The 16319-nt window shown below is 44.8% G+C and overlaps 1 protein-coding gene across 1 annotated transcript in view; it reads right to left on the bottom strand.

The window, feature by feature from the left end:
- The window catches only part of LOC140067260 (beta-1,4-galactosyltransferase 1-like), a 94098-nt gene that overhangs the window by 65318 nt on the left and 12461 nt on the right, over window positions 1-16319 (bottom strand). Inside the window, exon 2 of the mRNA XM_072113905.1 lies at window positions 3577-3800. Within this exon, the coding sequence (XP_071970006.1) occupies window positions 3577-3744 (168 nt within the window). The 5' untranslated portion in view covers window positions 3745-3800. The remainder of the gene's footprint in view (window positions 1-3576; window positions 3801-16319) is intronic.

Here is a 16319-nt window from a genome sequence, read left to right on the forward strand (position 1 = left end):
GGCCTGGGATGAGGGGTAGGAGAGGTAAGCAATCGCCTAGGATGCCACCCTCATCTTCCACCCTGGGGAGCCATCCTGGCCCTCAATAGCAATCAGCGATATGTGTATCTTTAAGATACACATATCGCAATAAAGGAATTATTATTATCGCTGATTGTTGGACACAGACAGCACCCTCTATGACCATGGCGCGCAGCCGCCAACGTCATTGTTTAGGCGCTAGTGCACCCTAGTCATAGAGTGAGAGAACACTGACACATGAGATAGCAGTCCCTTGCAGGGAGCACAGTTGAGTATACTACTGGAGGGCTGGCTGGCTTTATACTACTAGGGGGCTAGCTGGCTATTTACTGGGGACATGTGCTGTCTGGATACTGAGGTGATGGGCTACTTTTATACTGGGGAATTGTGCTTGGGCTACCGGGTTAATAAGTATATATAATAATTATATATTTTAGTGTACTAATGGGTTGCAGTGTATTATGTGTAAATGCAGGGGTTATGCAGTTGTTATCTAGGGGACATTTTATTGTCTGTGATTTTATTTAAGGACGGAGTATGAAGATGTTCTCCAGATCCCACATTCACCAGGGTGGTATAGTCTGCAGTGATAAGTGACAGCTGAGAGACGTTTCCATGATGTTCTCTACCTGATGGAGAAGGATTAGAAACAATGAGAAGACTACAGGAAGAATAGCGTGATGGACTGGGCCAACACAGATATAGAAGGAATCAGCTGCAACCTAACAGTAAATGATATCTGTGCCCGAGTGCAGCACAAATGTGCAGTCTATTTAATGCTGGTATATATTTAGGTTTGTAGTAAATACATTTTTGGTTCATATTTATAAGTGCAGGATATTATTATGAGCTGTTTATTCATTGCTGGTAAGTATTTATATGTGCGGCATAGTCATTCGTATCTATGTGTTTAGTATTGCTGGCAGGTATATATTCTTGGTGTAAGCATTGCAGGTATTTTCTCTGGAAGGACATAGTTTTCTATTGTATGTTATGTTTGCAGCTGTGAAGCCTTATTGTAGATCTTTGCATAGAAGATGGCCACTTAGATTTATTTTTATTATTTTTAATGGGGGGCATTTAATATTTTCCCTAATTAAGCAATGTTTTTGTTTTTTTTTGTTTTTTTTTAAGGGGGGGGGACAATTTTGCTTGTCTGTCTAGGGCATCAAAATGCTTTGTCCAGGCCCTGGTTTGCTTCCTGCATAGCATAGCTGCATAGATTACTGCAGAATTCTATCTCCACTCCAGCAATTAGAGTCCAGTACCAGGTCTTCAAAGAGACCAACACTTCCTGAATGATCCAATTCACATTCTGGTTTATGTAATACACATAACCTCTCATTTCTTCTCCTGTCCAGTAGCGACCCTGTCAAAGTAGATTAATATTTGTACTTATTAATGGGTGTGTGATAATATGGAGGTGTATATTTCTGTCTGTATGATCATCAAAATGTATAGATTTATACATTTATTTGGGTATAGGACCTTATTTATTAGCAATGTATAGAATGGTATTTTTATTTGTAAGGCCCAGGTCTCTTCTCCATCCCACCATCCACACTCTTGTTACGTGTTTATAACAGCAAAAATAGAGCTGCAAGGCACATAATTTTTGCAGTTATATTTAATGGAAACATCTTAGCCTTGTGTACATCTATCCCTATGCTGAAAGGAGGATGGAGGAGTTTCTGTTCACCTTCTATTTATAGTTTTTGTTCTGTGGCACCTGGGTGGGCAGAAGGGGATTGTTGGCTCAAGTTTGAACATGGGAAACTAATGTGCCGTAGGGGGGGGGGGGCAGGGAGGTAATTAGGAAAGGCAGGGCCCCATAGCAGACTTCTGAATAAATTCTCCCTTCCCACTTAAAAATATACATATTACACTCAAATATACATACATTTCTATATGTATATACATAAACATACAGATCACTCATACACACATTTATACACTCTTATACACATCTGCACACATAAAGAGCATATATACACACATACAGTGCCATAGATTGACAGCATATATACACATGTACAGTATATACACGCCATAAACCCTATAGATATACAGCATACACACATCTCAGATACACACACACATATATAGCATATATACATCGCATAAATGTTATATAATGGTGCACATCCTCCTTTCTTTAGTGTCAGGTCGGATGATGGGGCCCCCTGACACTGTGGCCCCATATCTGTTGCTAAGGCTGCTACCACTGTACACCCCTGGGGGCACAAAATTTGTTGGTAGGGGCCCAGACATTCCTAGCAGCAGCCCTGATTATAGATGGCACAGAGCTGCCCCCAAATTTGTAACATCTACAGTATATATGCTTCAAGGAATCTCCCTATTTGTGTGCCACAAGCTGAGCGTTGTTTTAGACAATAAGTTAAATTGGCATCAGCACATCGAAAAGGTATGCAGACGCACTAGCAGTAATTTATTCTTTTTACGTAGATTAAGGTCGTATGATGTGTCAAGGACAATGATGGTAGGTTTTTATCGTACAGTTATGATGAGTGCATTTGTGTTTGCTTTAGCAGCTTGGGGTAAGTTATAATTAAGAAGGCATCCTCGATAGTGGGTACGTCCTTTGAGAAATGGGAGGAACTAGTACAGTGTCGAATAATGAGCCAAATAGATAAAATCAGAGATAATATCGACCATCCCATGTATGGCGTACTTCCAGCATATATGAGTGGTTTTAGTCCCCGTTTTATTCTTATGCGGTGCAGGTCGAAGGGGTTTAAGAAAGCACTTATACCAGCTGCTCTTGAGCTGTCAAATACTGTGAGGAAGGCTAGACCAAGTCAGGATTGTGTGTTAAGTATTTTAGAAATGTAATAGGGGGGGTTTATCTGTAATTTATGTTTTTATTGTTTATATGTGGGTTTTTTTTTTTTTAATCATTGTCAATATTTTTGTTTGTATTGTGTATAGTGGACATGACAATTTAAGTTAAAACCATTTACTGCTGTATGTACAAATTGCAAACATTATAAATATAAATGTTTGTGCTATTATCTTGCCTCTTTGTTTAGAACAAAGATATGTTTTTGGCTAACAAATGTAAGTTTTGGGGGATTGCATGGCTTGCACAGGTATTTAACAAGTGTCTGCACTGGGATTTTGGCGCACGATCCTGTTTGTGGTGCAGCTGCGCTGGCTTCCATGCAACGCAATTTAAATCCGACTGATTCAGACTGAGCGCAGGATTTAACATTCAAATTGTGTTGCAAGCCCAAGCTCTTACATGCACCACTAAAAAGATGGTGAACTCTGTCGGACCTGAACGGGGAAGCGACACATGCAGGATATCGGGCACACGATATCGAAATTGGGCGGCACAGCACATTATCATCGGACAATCGTCGCAAGCTCCAGCTGCCAGGTATGTTTATGTGCCCCAAAGTGTAAATAAAGACCAATATTCAAAATGTGGGATGTAGTAAATGGAAAACAATTACATTGAACTTTACATAATTTCCCAGCATATGATTTACATACAGAAATGTATAAATAATATTAAATTAAAATCTACTTTACCTGCTCTATAACATAAATGCCATAGTCTGCTTGTTGTTTCTGTAGGAAGGGGTGCATGTTGTGAAGCCAGATTTTAAGATGTGATTCTCTATTTCGAAAAGGGATCACTATAGCAATTTTCTGGAGAGCTATGCAGTTCTCAGGCTTGTTGTGGCCTCCAAGTGACATCCTTTCATTTTTAAATTCATTATCAAGGGGAACATTCAGTTGAATATTGTAAGGACCTGTTATTTAAAGTAGAGATATTTACCTTAAAAAATTATCTTTTAAAAGAACACCATTACATTGGTCAAGCTCAATTTGGGGGTGGGGGTGTAACAGGTAGAAGTCATAGCAGCTGTTACAGGACCCGCAGTGTCAGAGGGCTTGGCTTCGGACCTACAACACTAAAGAATGGAGGAGGTGTACAGTTATATATGTGTGTATATACATATATATATATATATATATATATATATATACATATACAAGCTCTACAGCTTGAGAAAGGCTCACTGTTTGGAGCCGAAACGTTGCTCTTTCACATGGAATAAATCCACTAAGGTATTTTTTCACTACAATCTGGTGTGCTGCCTTTTTTTTCCTTTGTCTTTATAATTGAAGGACCTGATGCCCGGCCCTCTTAGGCGTGCACCCGCTTTCTATTTTTGTTTACCCATTTTCTGTTTTGATAGTGCTGCTTGGACCTTTTCTTACTGTATATATATATATATATATATATATATATATACTGCAAATTGTACAGAATAATATGTAAATAACATCTTCTATAGTAAACAGCAGAGATGGCCGCTCAGATAAGAAATGTTGGGGGAGGGGAAAGTCGCAGCAGAATTGCGGCGCTATAGGCTCTACCGCCTGCCACATTTCTCCCTATATGGGCCAGGTACTGGGCCCAGGGATAAGAAGACTGCCTGGCAGTTAGTACATACATGTGTATATGTGTGTATATGCTGCATGTGTGTTTATGATATGTATGTTGTGTATCTGCTTTATGTGTATATATGCATGAGACTATTTGGTGTGTATATGCTGTATATATGCTATATGTCCAAAATCACAAAAATGGCAGCACTCCAAGATTTTGTAAAGAAAAAAAAGTGTAATTTATTACCACAACAAATATCTTGCTAGGTTTCATACTATAGTCTTTCTCAAGCAAGGCTATGTTTCTCAAGCAAGGATATAATAAAAGCTCTAGTCCCTAGGAGCCAAAACATAGCTATACACATGTTGTCATATAAAAAATATGCCTTTTTTCTTTTCCAAATTATTAGCATGCTGCCATTTTTGTGATTTAAAAAAAAAATTTTTTATGGATGTTACCAAAGCACTGAGCTGTGCCGCTAAGTATATCTTTATTTTCTACATGTGTGTTGCATGCATGCTAGCATCATCTTCTGTCTGCAGAATGCAGCTTAGAAGGCATTGATTTTCCACTGTGTTTGCAACTAGAGATGAGCGAACACTAAAATGCTCGGGTACTCGTTATTCGAGACGAACTTTTCCCGATGCTCGAGTGCTCGTCTCGAATAACGAACCCCATTGAAGTCAATGGGAGACTCGAGCATTTTTCAAGGGGACCAAGGCTCTGCACAGGGAAGCTTGGCCAAACACCTGGGAACCTCAGAAAAGGATGGAAACACCACGGAAATGGACAGGAAACAGCAGGGGCAGCATGCATGGATGCCTCTGAGGCTGCATAATCGCACCATTATGCCAAAATTATGGGCAACAGCATGGCCATGACAGAGTGACAGAATGAAGCTAGATAGCATCTAAAACATCCAATAATTGACCCTGACACTATAGGGGACGGCATGCAGAGGCAGCGGCAGCAGGCTAGAGAGTGTCATGGCGACATACCCTAAATGGACTCAGGCTTCAAACCAATGGGTGGCAGAGAGGAACCAAAGGAGGTGAGCAAGAAGCGCTCAAATAATATCGGTACATGATAAAAGTTTGCCAGTATATTTTGTGGATTACACAGCAGGGTGGCGACAAAGTTAACATGGAAGCCATGAAAACAACCCAAAATTCTGCCTGACACAGCTCGTTTGATAAGGGGACGATGTATGGAGGCAGTGAACTAGTAGTAGATTAAAGGTGCTGCAGTTAAAACTATGTTAGTTGGATCTTGGCATGGAGCTGGCGCTCCGCTGCCAGGCGAGCTTTCGCCAATCCAAGCCCCTGTCTATAGGCTACTCCCCAAACAGCACTTCTAAGAACCTTTTGTATAAGATCAAGTGTAGTAGCGTTCTTATAAGTTTAGGATATGGCGGGTGAGGGGAATGTAAACAGATGCGCAAGAAGCGCTGAAATAATATCCCTAAATGGTAAAAGTTTGCAAGTATATTTTGGGGATTACACAGCAGGGTGGCGACAAAGTTAACAACTTTGATGTGGAATGCCCTGTAATAGCTCTTGGGCGGTGTGCCTTTTATCGCCTAGGCTCAGCAGTTTCAGCACCGCCTGCTGTCGCTTAGCGACGGCACTGCTGCTGTGCCTAGAGCTACCGACTGATGGCGCCATGCCCACGGATGGTAATTCGGAGGAGGAGGAGGTGGAGGAGGGGTGGGAGGAGGTATAGTAGGCCTTTGAGACCTGGACCGAGGTAGGCCCCGCAATTCTCTGCGTCGGCAGTATATGACCAGCCCCAGGGTCAGACTCGGTCCCAGCCTGCACCAAGTTAAGTGTAGTAGCGTTCTCATAAGTTTGGGATATGGCGGGTGAGGGGAATGTAAACAGATGCGCAAGAAGCGCATGATGCGCATGGAGCTGGCGTTCCGCTGCCAGGCGAGCTTTCGCCAATCCAAGCCCCTGTCTCTAGGCTACTCCCCAAACAGCACTTCTAAGAACCTTTTGTATAAGATCAAGTGTAGTAGCGTTCTTATAAGTTTAGGATATGCCGGGTGAGGGGAATGTAAACAGATGCGCAAGAAGCGCTGAAATAATATCCCTAAATGGTAAAAGTTTGCCAGTATATTTTGTGGATAACACAGCAGGGTGGCGACAAAGTTAACAACTTTGATGTGGAATCCATGAAAACAACCCAAATTTCTGCCTGACACACCTCGTTTGATAAAGGGACGATGTATGGAGGCAGCTATATGGACGACTTTTGGAGGTAGCAATGGAGACAACGTGTGGAGGCTGCTATGGAGACAATTTAATTTGGATAGTGCCTGTATGTGGCAGTCCCAAACATTTTTCAAACCAGAGGAGCAGGTAGGTGGCCCTCCAGTAAAATGGGATAGATTGAGTGCCTGTATGTGGCAGTCCCAAAAATGTTTCAAACCAGAGGAGCAGGTAGGTGGCCCTCCAGTAAAATGGAATAGATTGAGTGCCTGTATGTGGCAGTCCCAAAAATTGTTCAAACCAGAGGAGCAGGTAGGTGGCCCTGCAGTAAAATGGAATAGATTGAGTGCCTGTATGTGGCAGTCCCAAAAATTGTTCAAACCAGAGGAGCAGGTAGGTGGCCCTGCAGTAAAATGGAATAGATTGAGTGCCTGTATGTGGCAGTCCCAAAAATGTTTCAAACCAGAGGAGCAGGTAGGTGGCCCTCCAGTAAAATGGGATAGATTGAGTGCCTGTATGTGGCAGTCCCAAAAATGTTTCAAACCAGAGGAGCAGGTAGGTGGCCCTCCAGTAAAATGGAATAGATTGAGTGCCTGTATGTGGCAGTCCCAAAAATTGTTCAAACCAGAGGAGCAGGTAGGTGGCCCTGCAGTAAAATGGAATAGATTGAGTGCCTGTATGTGGCAGTCCCAAAAATTGTTCAAACCAGAGGAGCAGGTAGGTGGCCCTGCAGTAAAATGGAATAGATTGAGTGCCTGTATGTGGCAGTCCCAAAAATGTTTCAAACCAGAGGAGCAGGTAGGTGGCCCTGCAGTAAAATGGAATAGATTGAGTGCCTGTATGTGGCAGTCCCAAAAATTGTTCAAACCAGAGGAGCAGGTAGGTGGCCCTGCAGTAAAATGGAATAGATTGAGTGCCTGTATGTGGCAGTCCCAAAAATGTTTCAAACCAGAGGAGCAGGTAGGTGGCCCTCCAGTAAAATGGAATAGATTGAGTGCCTGTATGTGGCAGTCCCAAAAATTGTTCAAACCAGAGGAGCAGGTAGGTGGCCCTGCAGTAAAATGGAATAGATTGAGTGCCTGTATGTGGCAGTCCCAAAAATTGTTCAAACCAGAGGAGCAGGTAGGTGGCCCTGCAGTAAAATGGAATAGATTGAGTGCCTGTATGTGGCAGTCCCAAAAATTGTTCAAACCAGAGGAGCAGGTAGGTGGCCCTGCAGTAAAATGGAATAGATTGAGTGCCTGTATGTGGCAGTCCCAAAAATTGTTCAAACCAGAGGAGCAGGTAGGTGGCCCTGCAGTAAAATGGAATAGATTGAGTGCCTGTATGTGGCAGTCCCAAAAATTGTTCAAACCAGAGGAGCAGGTAGGTGGCCCTGCAGTAAAATGGAATAGATTGAGTGCCTGTATGTGGCAGTCCCAAAAATTGTTCATACCAGAGGAGCAGGTAGGTGGCCCTGCAGTAAAATGGAATAGATTGAGTGCCTGTATGTGGCAGTCCCAAAAATGTTTCAAACCAGAGGAGCAGGTAGGTGGCCCTGCAGTAAAATGGAATAGATTGAGTGCCTGTATGTGGCACTCACAAAAATTGTTTCAAACAGAGGACCGGGTAGGTGGCCCTCCAGAAAAATTAAATGCATGAAGTACTATAGCAAGAGCCAGTGGGCCCTGTCAAAAAATAGCCAGTTTCCTCTGCTTTACTGTACAAAGAGGAGGAGAAGGAGGAAAATGAGGAGGAGGAGGAGGAGTGGATCAATTATTCAGGTTGAGCTTCCTTCACCTGGTGGAGATTGGAAATTCTGAGAAATCCAGCCTTTATTCATTTTAATAAGCGTCAGCCTGTCAGCGCTGTCAGTCGACAGGCGTGTACGCTTATCGGTGATGATGCCACCAGCTGCACTGAAAACCCGCTCGGACAAGACGCTAGCGGCAGGGCAGGCAAGAACCTCCAAGGCGTAGAGCGCCAGTTCGTGCCACATGTCCAGCTTTGAAACCCAGTAGTTGTAGGGAGCTGTGTGATCATTTAGGACGATGGTATGGTCAGCTACGTACTCCCTCACCATCTTTCTGTAAAGATCAGCCCTACTCTGCCGAGACTGGGGACAGGTGACAGTGTCTTGCTGGGGTGACATAAAGCTGGCAAAAGCCTTGTAAAGCGTACCCTTGCCAGTGCTGGACAAGCTGCCTGCTCGCCTACTCTCCCTCGCTACTTGTCCCGCAGAACTACGCACTCTGCCGCTAGCGCTGTCAGAAGGGAAATACTATTTCAGCTTGTGCACCAGGGCCTGCTGGTATTCATGCATTCTCACACTCCTTTCCTCTCCAGGGATGAGAGTGGGAAGATTTTGCTTGTACCGTGGGTCCAGGAGAGTGAACACCCAGTAATCGGTGCTGGAATAAATTCTTTGAACGCGAGGGTCACGGGATAGGCAGCCTAGCATGAAATCTGCCATATGCGCCAGAGTACCAACGCGTAAGAATTCACTCCCCTCACTGGCCTGACTGTCCATTTCCTCCTCCTCCAACTCCTCCAACTCCTCTTCTTCTGCCCATACACGCTGAACAGTGAAGGACTCAACAATGGTCCCCTCTTGTGTCTCGCCAACATTCTCCTCCTCTTCCTCCTCATCCTCCTCCACCTCCACCTCCTCCGATATGCGCTGAGAAACAGACCTCAGGGTGCTTTGGCTATCAACAAGGGAATATTCTTCCCCCGTCTCTTGTGACGAGCGCAAAGCTTCCGACTTCATGCTGACCAGAGAGTTTTTCAACAGGCCAAGCAGCGGGATGGTGAGGCTGATGATGGCGGCATCGCCACTGACCATCTGTGTTGACTCCTCAAAGTTACTCAGCACCTGACAGATATCAGACATCCACGTCCACTCCTCATTGTAGACTTGAGGAAGCTGACTGACCTGACTACCAGTTCTGGTGGAAGTTGACATCTGGCAGTCTACAATCGCTCTGCGCTGCTGGTAAACTCTGGATAACATGGTCAGTGTTGAATTCCACCTCGTGGGCACGTCGCACAACAGTCGGTGAGCGGGCAGTTGGAGGCGGCGCTGCGCTGCCCTGAGAGTGGCAGCATCTGGGCTGGACTTCCTGAAATGCGCACAGATGCGGCGCACCTTCGTGAGCAAATCAGACAGATTGGGGTATGTCTTGAGGAAACGCTGCACTATCAGATTTAACACATGGGCCAGGCATGGCACATGTGTCAGTCTGCCGAGTTGCAGAGCCGCCACCAGGTTACGGCCGTTGTCACACACAACCATTCCCGGCTTGAGGTTCAGCGGTGCCAGCCACAGATCAGTCTGCGCCGTGATGCCCTGTAATAGCTCTTGGGCGGTGTGCCTTTTGTCGCCTAGGCTCAGCAGTTTGAGCACCGCCTGCTGTCGCTTAGCGACGGCACTGCTGCTGTGCCTAGAGCTACCGACTGATGGCGCCGTGCCCACGGATGGTAGTTCGGAGGAGGAGGTGGAGGAGGGGTGGGAGGAGGAGGAGGCATAGTAGGCCTGAAACACCTGGACCGAGGTAGGCCCCGCAATCCTCGGCGTCGGCAGTATATGAGCAGCCCCAGGGTCAGACTCGGTCCCAGCCTCCACCAAGTTAACCCAATGTGCCGTCAGCGATATATAGTGGCCCTGCCCGGCAGCACTCGTCCACGTGTCCGTGGTCAGGTGGACCTTGTCAGAAACGGCGTTGGTCAGGGCACGGATGATGTTGTCTGACACGTGCTGGTGCAGGGCTGGGACGGCACATCGGGAAAAGTAGTGGCGGCTGGGGACCGAATACCGAGGGGCGGCCGCCGCCATGAGGTTGCGAAAGGCCTCGGTCTCTACTAGCCTATAGGGCAGCATCTCCAGGCTAAGCAATCTGGAGATGTGCACATTAAGGGCTTGGGCGTGCGGGTGGGTTGCACTATATTTGCGTTTCCGCTCCAGCGTCTGGGGTATGGAGAGCTGAACGCTGGTGGATGCTGTGGAGGATCGTGGAGGCGACGATGGGGTTTTTGTGCCAGGGTCCTGGGCAGGGGGCTGACTAGCAGCTGACACAGGGGAAGGAGCAGTGGTGTGCACGGCCGGAGGTGAACGGGCTTGTTGCCACTGAGTGGGGTGCTTAGCATTCATATGCCTGCGCATACTGGTGGTAGTTAAGCTAGTAGTGGTGGAACCCCTGCTGAGCCTGGTTTGGCAAATGTTGCACACCACAGTCCGTCGGTCATCCGGTGTTTCCTTAAAGAACCTCCACACTTCTGAAGATCTAGCCCTCGCCGCAAGAGCCCTCACCACGGGAGCTTCACTAGTTGACAGTGGCGCTGATGCACCAGCTCTGGCCCTGCCTCTCCGTCTGGCCCCACCACTGCCTCTTCCAACCTGTTCAGGTCGAGGACTCTCCTCCGTCTCAGAAGCACTGTGTTCACCCGGCCTCTCAACCCAGCTTGGGTCTGTCACCTCATCATCCTCCGATCCCTCAGTCTGCTCCCCCCTCGGACTTCCTGCCCTGACAACAACTTCCCCACTGTCTGACAACCGTGTCTCCTCATCGTCGGACACCTCTTTACACACTTCCACTACGTCAAGAAGGTCATCATCACCCACAGACTGTGACTGGTGGAAAACCTGGGCATCGGAAAATTGCTCAGCAGCAACCGGACAAGTGGTTTGTGACTGTGGGAAGGGTCCAGAAAACAGTTCCTCAGAGTATGCCGGTTCAAATGCCAAATTTTCCTGGGAGGGGGCAGACTGGGGGGGAGGAGGCTGAGGTGCAGGAGCTGGAGGAGTGGCGATTTCGGTGACATGGGTGGACTGCGTGGAAGACTGACTGGTGGTGGACAAATTGCTCGAAGCATTGTCAGCAATCCACGACATCACCTGTTCGCACTGTTCTGGCCTCAACAGTGCTCTACCACGAGTCCCAGTAACTTCAGACATGAACCTAGGGAGTGTAGCTCTGCGGCGTTCCCCTGCTCCCTCATCAGCAGGTGGTGTCTCACCCCGCCCAGGACCACGGCCTCTGACCCCTGCAGTAGTTGGACGCCCACGTCCCCGCCCTCGTCCTCTACCCCTAGCCCTCGGGTTAAACATTTTTAAAATGAGAGTTATAACTTTTTTTTTTTTTTTTTACTTTTTTTTGTTTTTTTTTGTGTTTTTTTTTTTTTTTTGTGTTTTTTGTTTTTTTTTGAGTTTTTAAAACCAAACAATGCTATCCTATTGCTATGGCTATTTTCTAGCCAAGTATCAAAGCACACTACTATGCCAGATGAGATGACACTGAGTTATTGGCTAATAGAAATCCAACCCCTACTGAATTTTGCCACTTCGGCCTTTGCTATGGATATGTGCGCCACTAAGCGCAGAACACAGCGGTCGCAAGTCTCACTACAAATTGCTCAGAATTGGCAAGTACATGCACTGCAGAAACTACAGCCACCAGCAGATCAACCAGAAATCAAATATATAGAACGCTACTGTAGGCTTCAAGAAGCTGTTTGTATTCTCCTATGGCTATTTTCTAGCCAAGTATCAAAGGAAGCACACTACTATGCCAGATGAGATGACACTGAGTTATTGCCTAATAGAAATCCAACCCCTACTGAATTTTGCCACTTTGGCCTTTGCTATGGATATGTGCGCCACTAAGCGCAGAACACAGCGGTCGCAAGTCTCACTACAAATTGCTCAGAATTGGCAAGTACATGCACTGCAGAAACTACAGCCACCAGCAGATCAACCAGAAATCAAATATATAGAACGCTACTGTAGGCTTCAAGAAGCTGTTTGTATTCTCCTATGGCTATTTTCTAGCCAAGTATCAAAGGAAGCACAGTACTATGCCAGATGAGATGACACTGAGTTATTGGCTAATAGAAATCCAACCCCTACTGAATTTTGCCACTTCGGCCTTTGCTATGGATATGTGCGCCACTAAGCGCAGAACACAGCGGTCGCAAGTCTCACTACAAATTGCTCAGAATTGGCAAGTACATGCACTGCAGAAACTACAGCCACCAGCAGATCAACCAGAAATCAAATATATAGAACGCTACTGTAGGCTTCAAGAAGCTGTTTGTATTCTCCTATGGCTATTTTCTAGCCAAGTATCAAAGGAAGCACAGTACTATGCCAGATGAGATGACACTGAGTTATTGCCTAATAGAAATCCAACCCCTACTGAATTTTCCCACTTCGGTCTTTGCTATGGATATGTGTGCCACTAAGAGCTAAACACAACGGTAGCAAGTCCCCCTGCTAATTCCTCACAAAATGGTAAAAGATGCAAATTAAAATAAAAAAAGTAGAACGTTATTGTAGCCCTAAGAAGGGCTTTTGGGTTCTTTGAGAATCACTCCTGCCTAACAGTAAGCTAATAGAACACCCTAACGCTTTCCCTGACCAGCAGCAGCTCTCTCCCTAGCGGCATCCAGAGACAGAATGATCCGAGCAGCGCGGCCAGCGGCTAGTCTATCCCAGGGTCACCTGATCTGGCCAGCCAACCACTGCTATCGACGTGTAAGGGTACCACGTCATGCTGGGTGGAGTGCAGAGTCTCCTGGCTTGTGATTGGCTCTGTTTCTGGCCGCCAAAAAGCAAAACGGCGGGAGCTGCCATTTTCTCGAGCGGGCGAAGTATTCGTCCGAGTAACGAGCAGTTTCGAGTACCCTAATGCTCGACCGAGCATCAAGCTCGGACGAGCATGTTCGCTCATCTCTATTTGCAACCTATTGCTAAGGTTGCTGCTGTATTGGAACACAGTTCCTCAGCAGCTCAGCCCTGCCCAGCAATGGCTAACCTGAGTGATGGACGGCCGGTCCAGTCAGCCGCTCGGGCCGGTGTCCAGGAGCTCCATTATATATCTTTCCCTTGCCATGCTTGTTTTACTAGTCTCCTGATATCTCTTTCTATTCCTTTTTGCTTTGCTATGGTTTGGCTTTCTGCTTTCTGCTTTGTTATTTGACCATTCTTTTGTTATACGATCTTGGATTTTACCTGGTTCTGTCTTACTTGCTTGTCTGTCTGTTATCTGTTCTTCTGTGTTTGGTTGTCTTTCCTGTGTACCTAGTTAGTGTAGGGATTGTTGACCCGAAGTCCCTAACCAATAGGGTTTGCGAGGCTTGTTAGGTGACAGGTGTTGTGGGTGAGTGTAGGGCCTGCACCCCCTTCCCTGCCTTTGACAATGTGCTGCTTGTTTCTGTATTTATGCTGTATATACTGTATGTATGTGTTTATGATGTCTTTTTACTGTATGTATGTGTCTTTATGCTAAATGTATTTGCAGTAAGTGTGTATATGGTGTGATATATTGTATGCATAAGTATATCATGTATATTTACTATATGTGTGTATTTAATGGTATATACTATACAGTTTGCATGTACATTTGTGTATACAGGCAGTCCCCGGGTTACATACAAGATAGGGTCCGTAGGTTTGTTCTTAAGTTGAATTTGTATGCAAGTCGGAATTGTATATTTTATAATTGTAGATCCAGACAAATTAATTTTTTTGCCCCAGTGACAATTGGAGTTTCAAAATTTTTTGCTGTAATTGGACCAAGGATTATCTATAAAGCTTCATTACAGACACCTTACAGCTGATCATTGCAGTCTAGGACTATAGTAACATCCAGAGAGCTTCACCAGAGGTCACAGTGGGCAGAGGGGTCCGTCTTTAACTGTGGGTTGTCTGTAAGTCGGGTGTCCTTAAGTAGGGGACCGCCTGTATATTGTATGACGTGTATGAATGTATGGATGTGTACATACTGTGTGGGTGTGTGTATATACAGTACAGCCCAAAAGTTTGGACACACCTTCTCATTTAAATTGTTTTCTTTATTTCGATGACTTTAAATTTGTAGATTCAAACTGAAGGCATCAAAACTATGAATTAACGCATGTAGAATTATATACTTAACAAAAAAGTGTGAAGCAATTGAAAATATGTCTTATATTCTAGGTTCTTCAAAGTAGCAACCTTTTGCTTTGATTACTGCTTTGCACACTCTTGGCATTTTCTTGATGAGCTTCAAGAGGTAGTAACCTGAAATAACCTGGTCTTTCAATAGCCTTGGACATTGTTTGCTGTTGGGGTCAATATGCTGTTGAAAAATAAATGATGGTTCAACTAAACGCAAACCAGATGGAATAGCTTGCCGCTGCAAGATGCTGTGGTAACCATGCTGGTTCAGTATACCTTCAATTTTGAATAAATCCCCAACAGTGTCATCAGCAAAGCACTCCCACAACATCACACCTCCTCCTCCATGCTTCACAGTGAGAACCAGGCATGTAGAATCCAGTCGTTCACCTTTTCTGCGTTGCACAAAGACATGGTGGTTGGAACCAACAGTCTCCTCTTAACAGTTGCTGTAGAGATGTGTTTGCTGCTAGAATTCTGTCTCTAATCTGAGCTACTGTTACCCTGTTTCCCCGAAAATAAGACAGTGTCTTATATTAATTTTTGCTCCTAAAGAGGCACTAGGTCTTATTTTCAGGGGATGTCTTATTTTTTCATGAACAAGAATTGACATTTCTTGTTGAACAAAAATTAACATTTATTAATAAACTGTAGACATATAATCACATACATTAGCATAACCAGCCACAAAAGAATTTCTTTCCATGTACATATATGGTTCATTTACTGGTCCCAGTAGTTATGAACAAAAAACAAGCTTTTTTTTACTTAAAGTCTTATTAACTTGTGGTACATCCTTATAACTGTCCAAACTTGGAATTCCATCAAGACTTTGTTACCACTATCAGTATTATTCATATACAGTCATATCATCGTCTTCTGGAACATCATCATAACCTTCCAAATCCTGAATTTCGTGGTGACTTCCTTGTAATTCCATTTCTTTTGACTCCATTTCTTTTAGAATCAATGGCCCAAGTCTCTCATGTTTAGCAATGGCACTTTCTTTAAAGGAGGACTTCTTGTCAAGATAGCCTGCTCGTAGGGCATTTGCAATGCATCCGTCAGTAATTCTATCCCATGAATTTTTCACCCATGTCACAACCTCTTGTAGTTTAGGCTTCACGAAGTTTCCACGCTGGTTTCGTTCCATTCTATTTTCAATGTAGTCATTCATTTCCATGCGCAAATTGTCCTTGAATGGCTTATTTATTGCAATGTCAAGTGTCTGGAGATAGGCCGTCATTCCTGCTGGAATCATTATGGAATCTATTCTTCTTTCATGAAGAAATTTCTTCATGTCTTTTGCACGGTGTGTGCTGGCGGCATCCCAGATTAGCAGACCTCTTTGGCTCCCTCGCATAACAAGGGGAAACATTAAATCGACCCACTTCCTTATAACTGCTTGCGTGCCCCAGGCCTTTTCAGTTTCAAGGATAAAAACGCCTGAAACACGTTCGATTTTATCCTTCTTGCCCCTCGTAATAATTAAAGGTGTGACTTTAGTGCCATCCACACGAATTGCTAAAATACAGGTAACTCGTGCACTTTCGTAACCAGTGGAAGGAATATAGATTGAGGATGCACCCCGCTGATCAATTGTTGTTTGAGACACTTGACCCATAAAAACTGCAGTTTCATCCATAGCAATAATGTTGGCAAGATTATATTTAGAAAAGTCAATCTCATCAATAAAGGACTTGAATGCAAATGCACGTTTTATTATTTCTTCATCTTCCAGCTTAAAAAG

Source organism: Engystomops pustulosus, chromosome 1 (assembly GCF_040894005.1).
Source record: "Engystomops pustulosus chromosome 1, aEngPut4.maternal, whole genome shotgun sequence".
Taxonomy (NCBI): domain Eukaryota; kingdom Metazoa; phylum Chordata; class Amphibia; order Anura; family Leptodactylidae; genus Engystomops; species Engystomops pustulosus.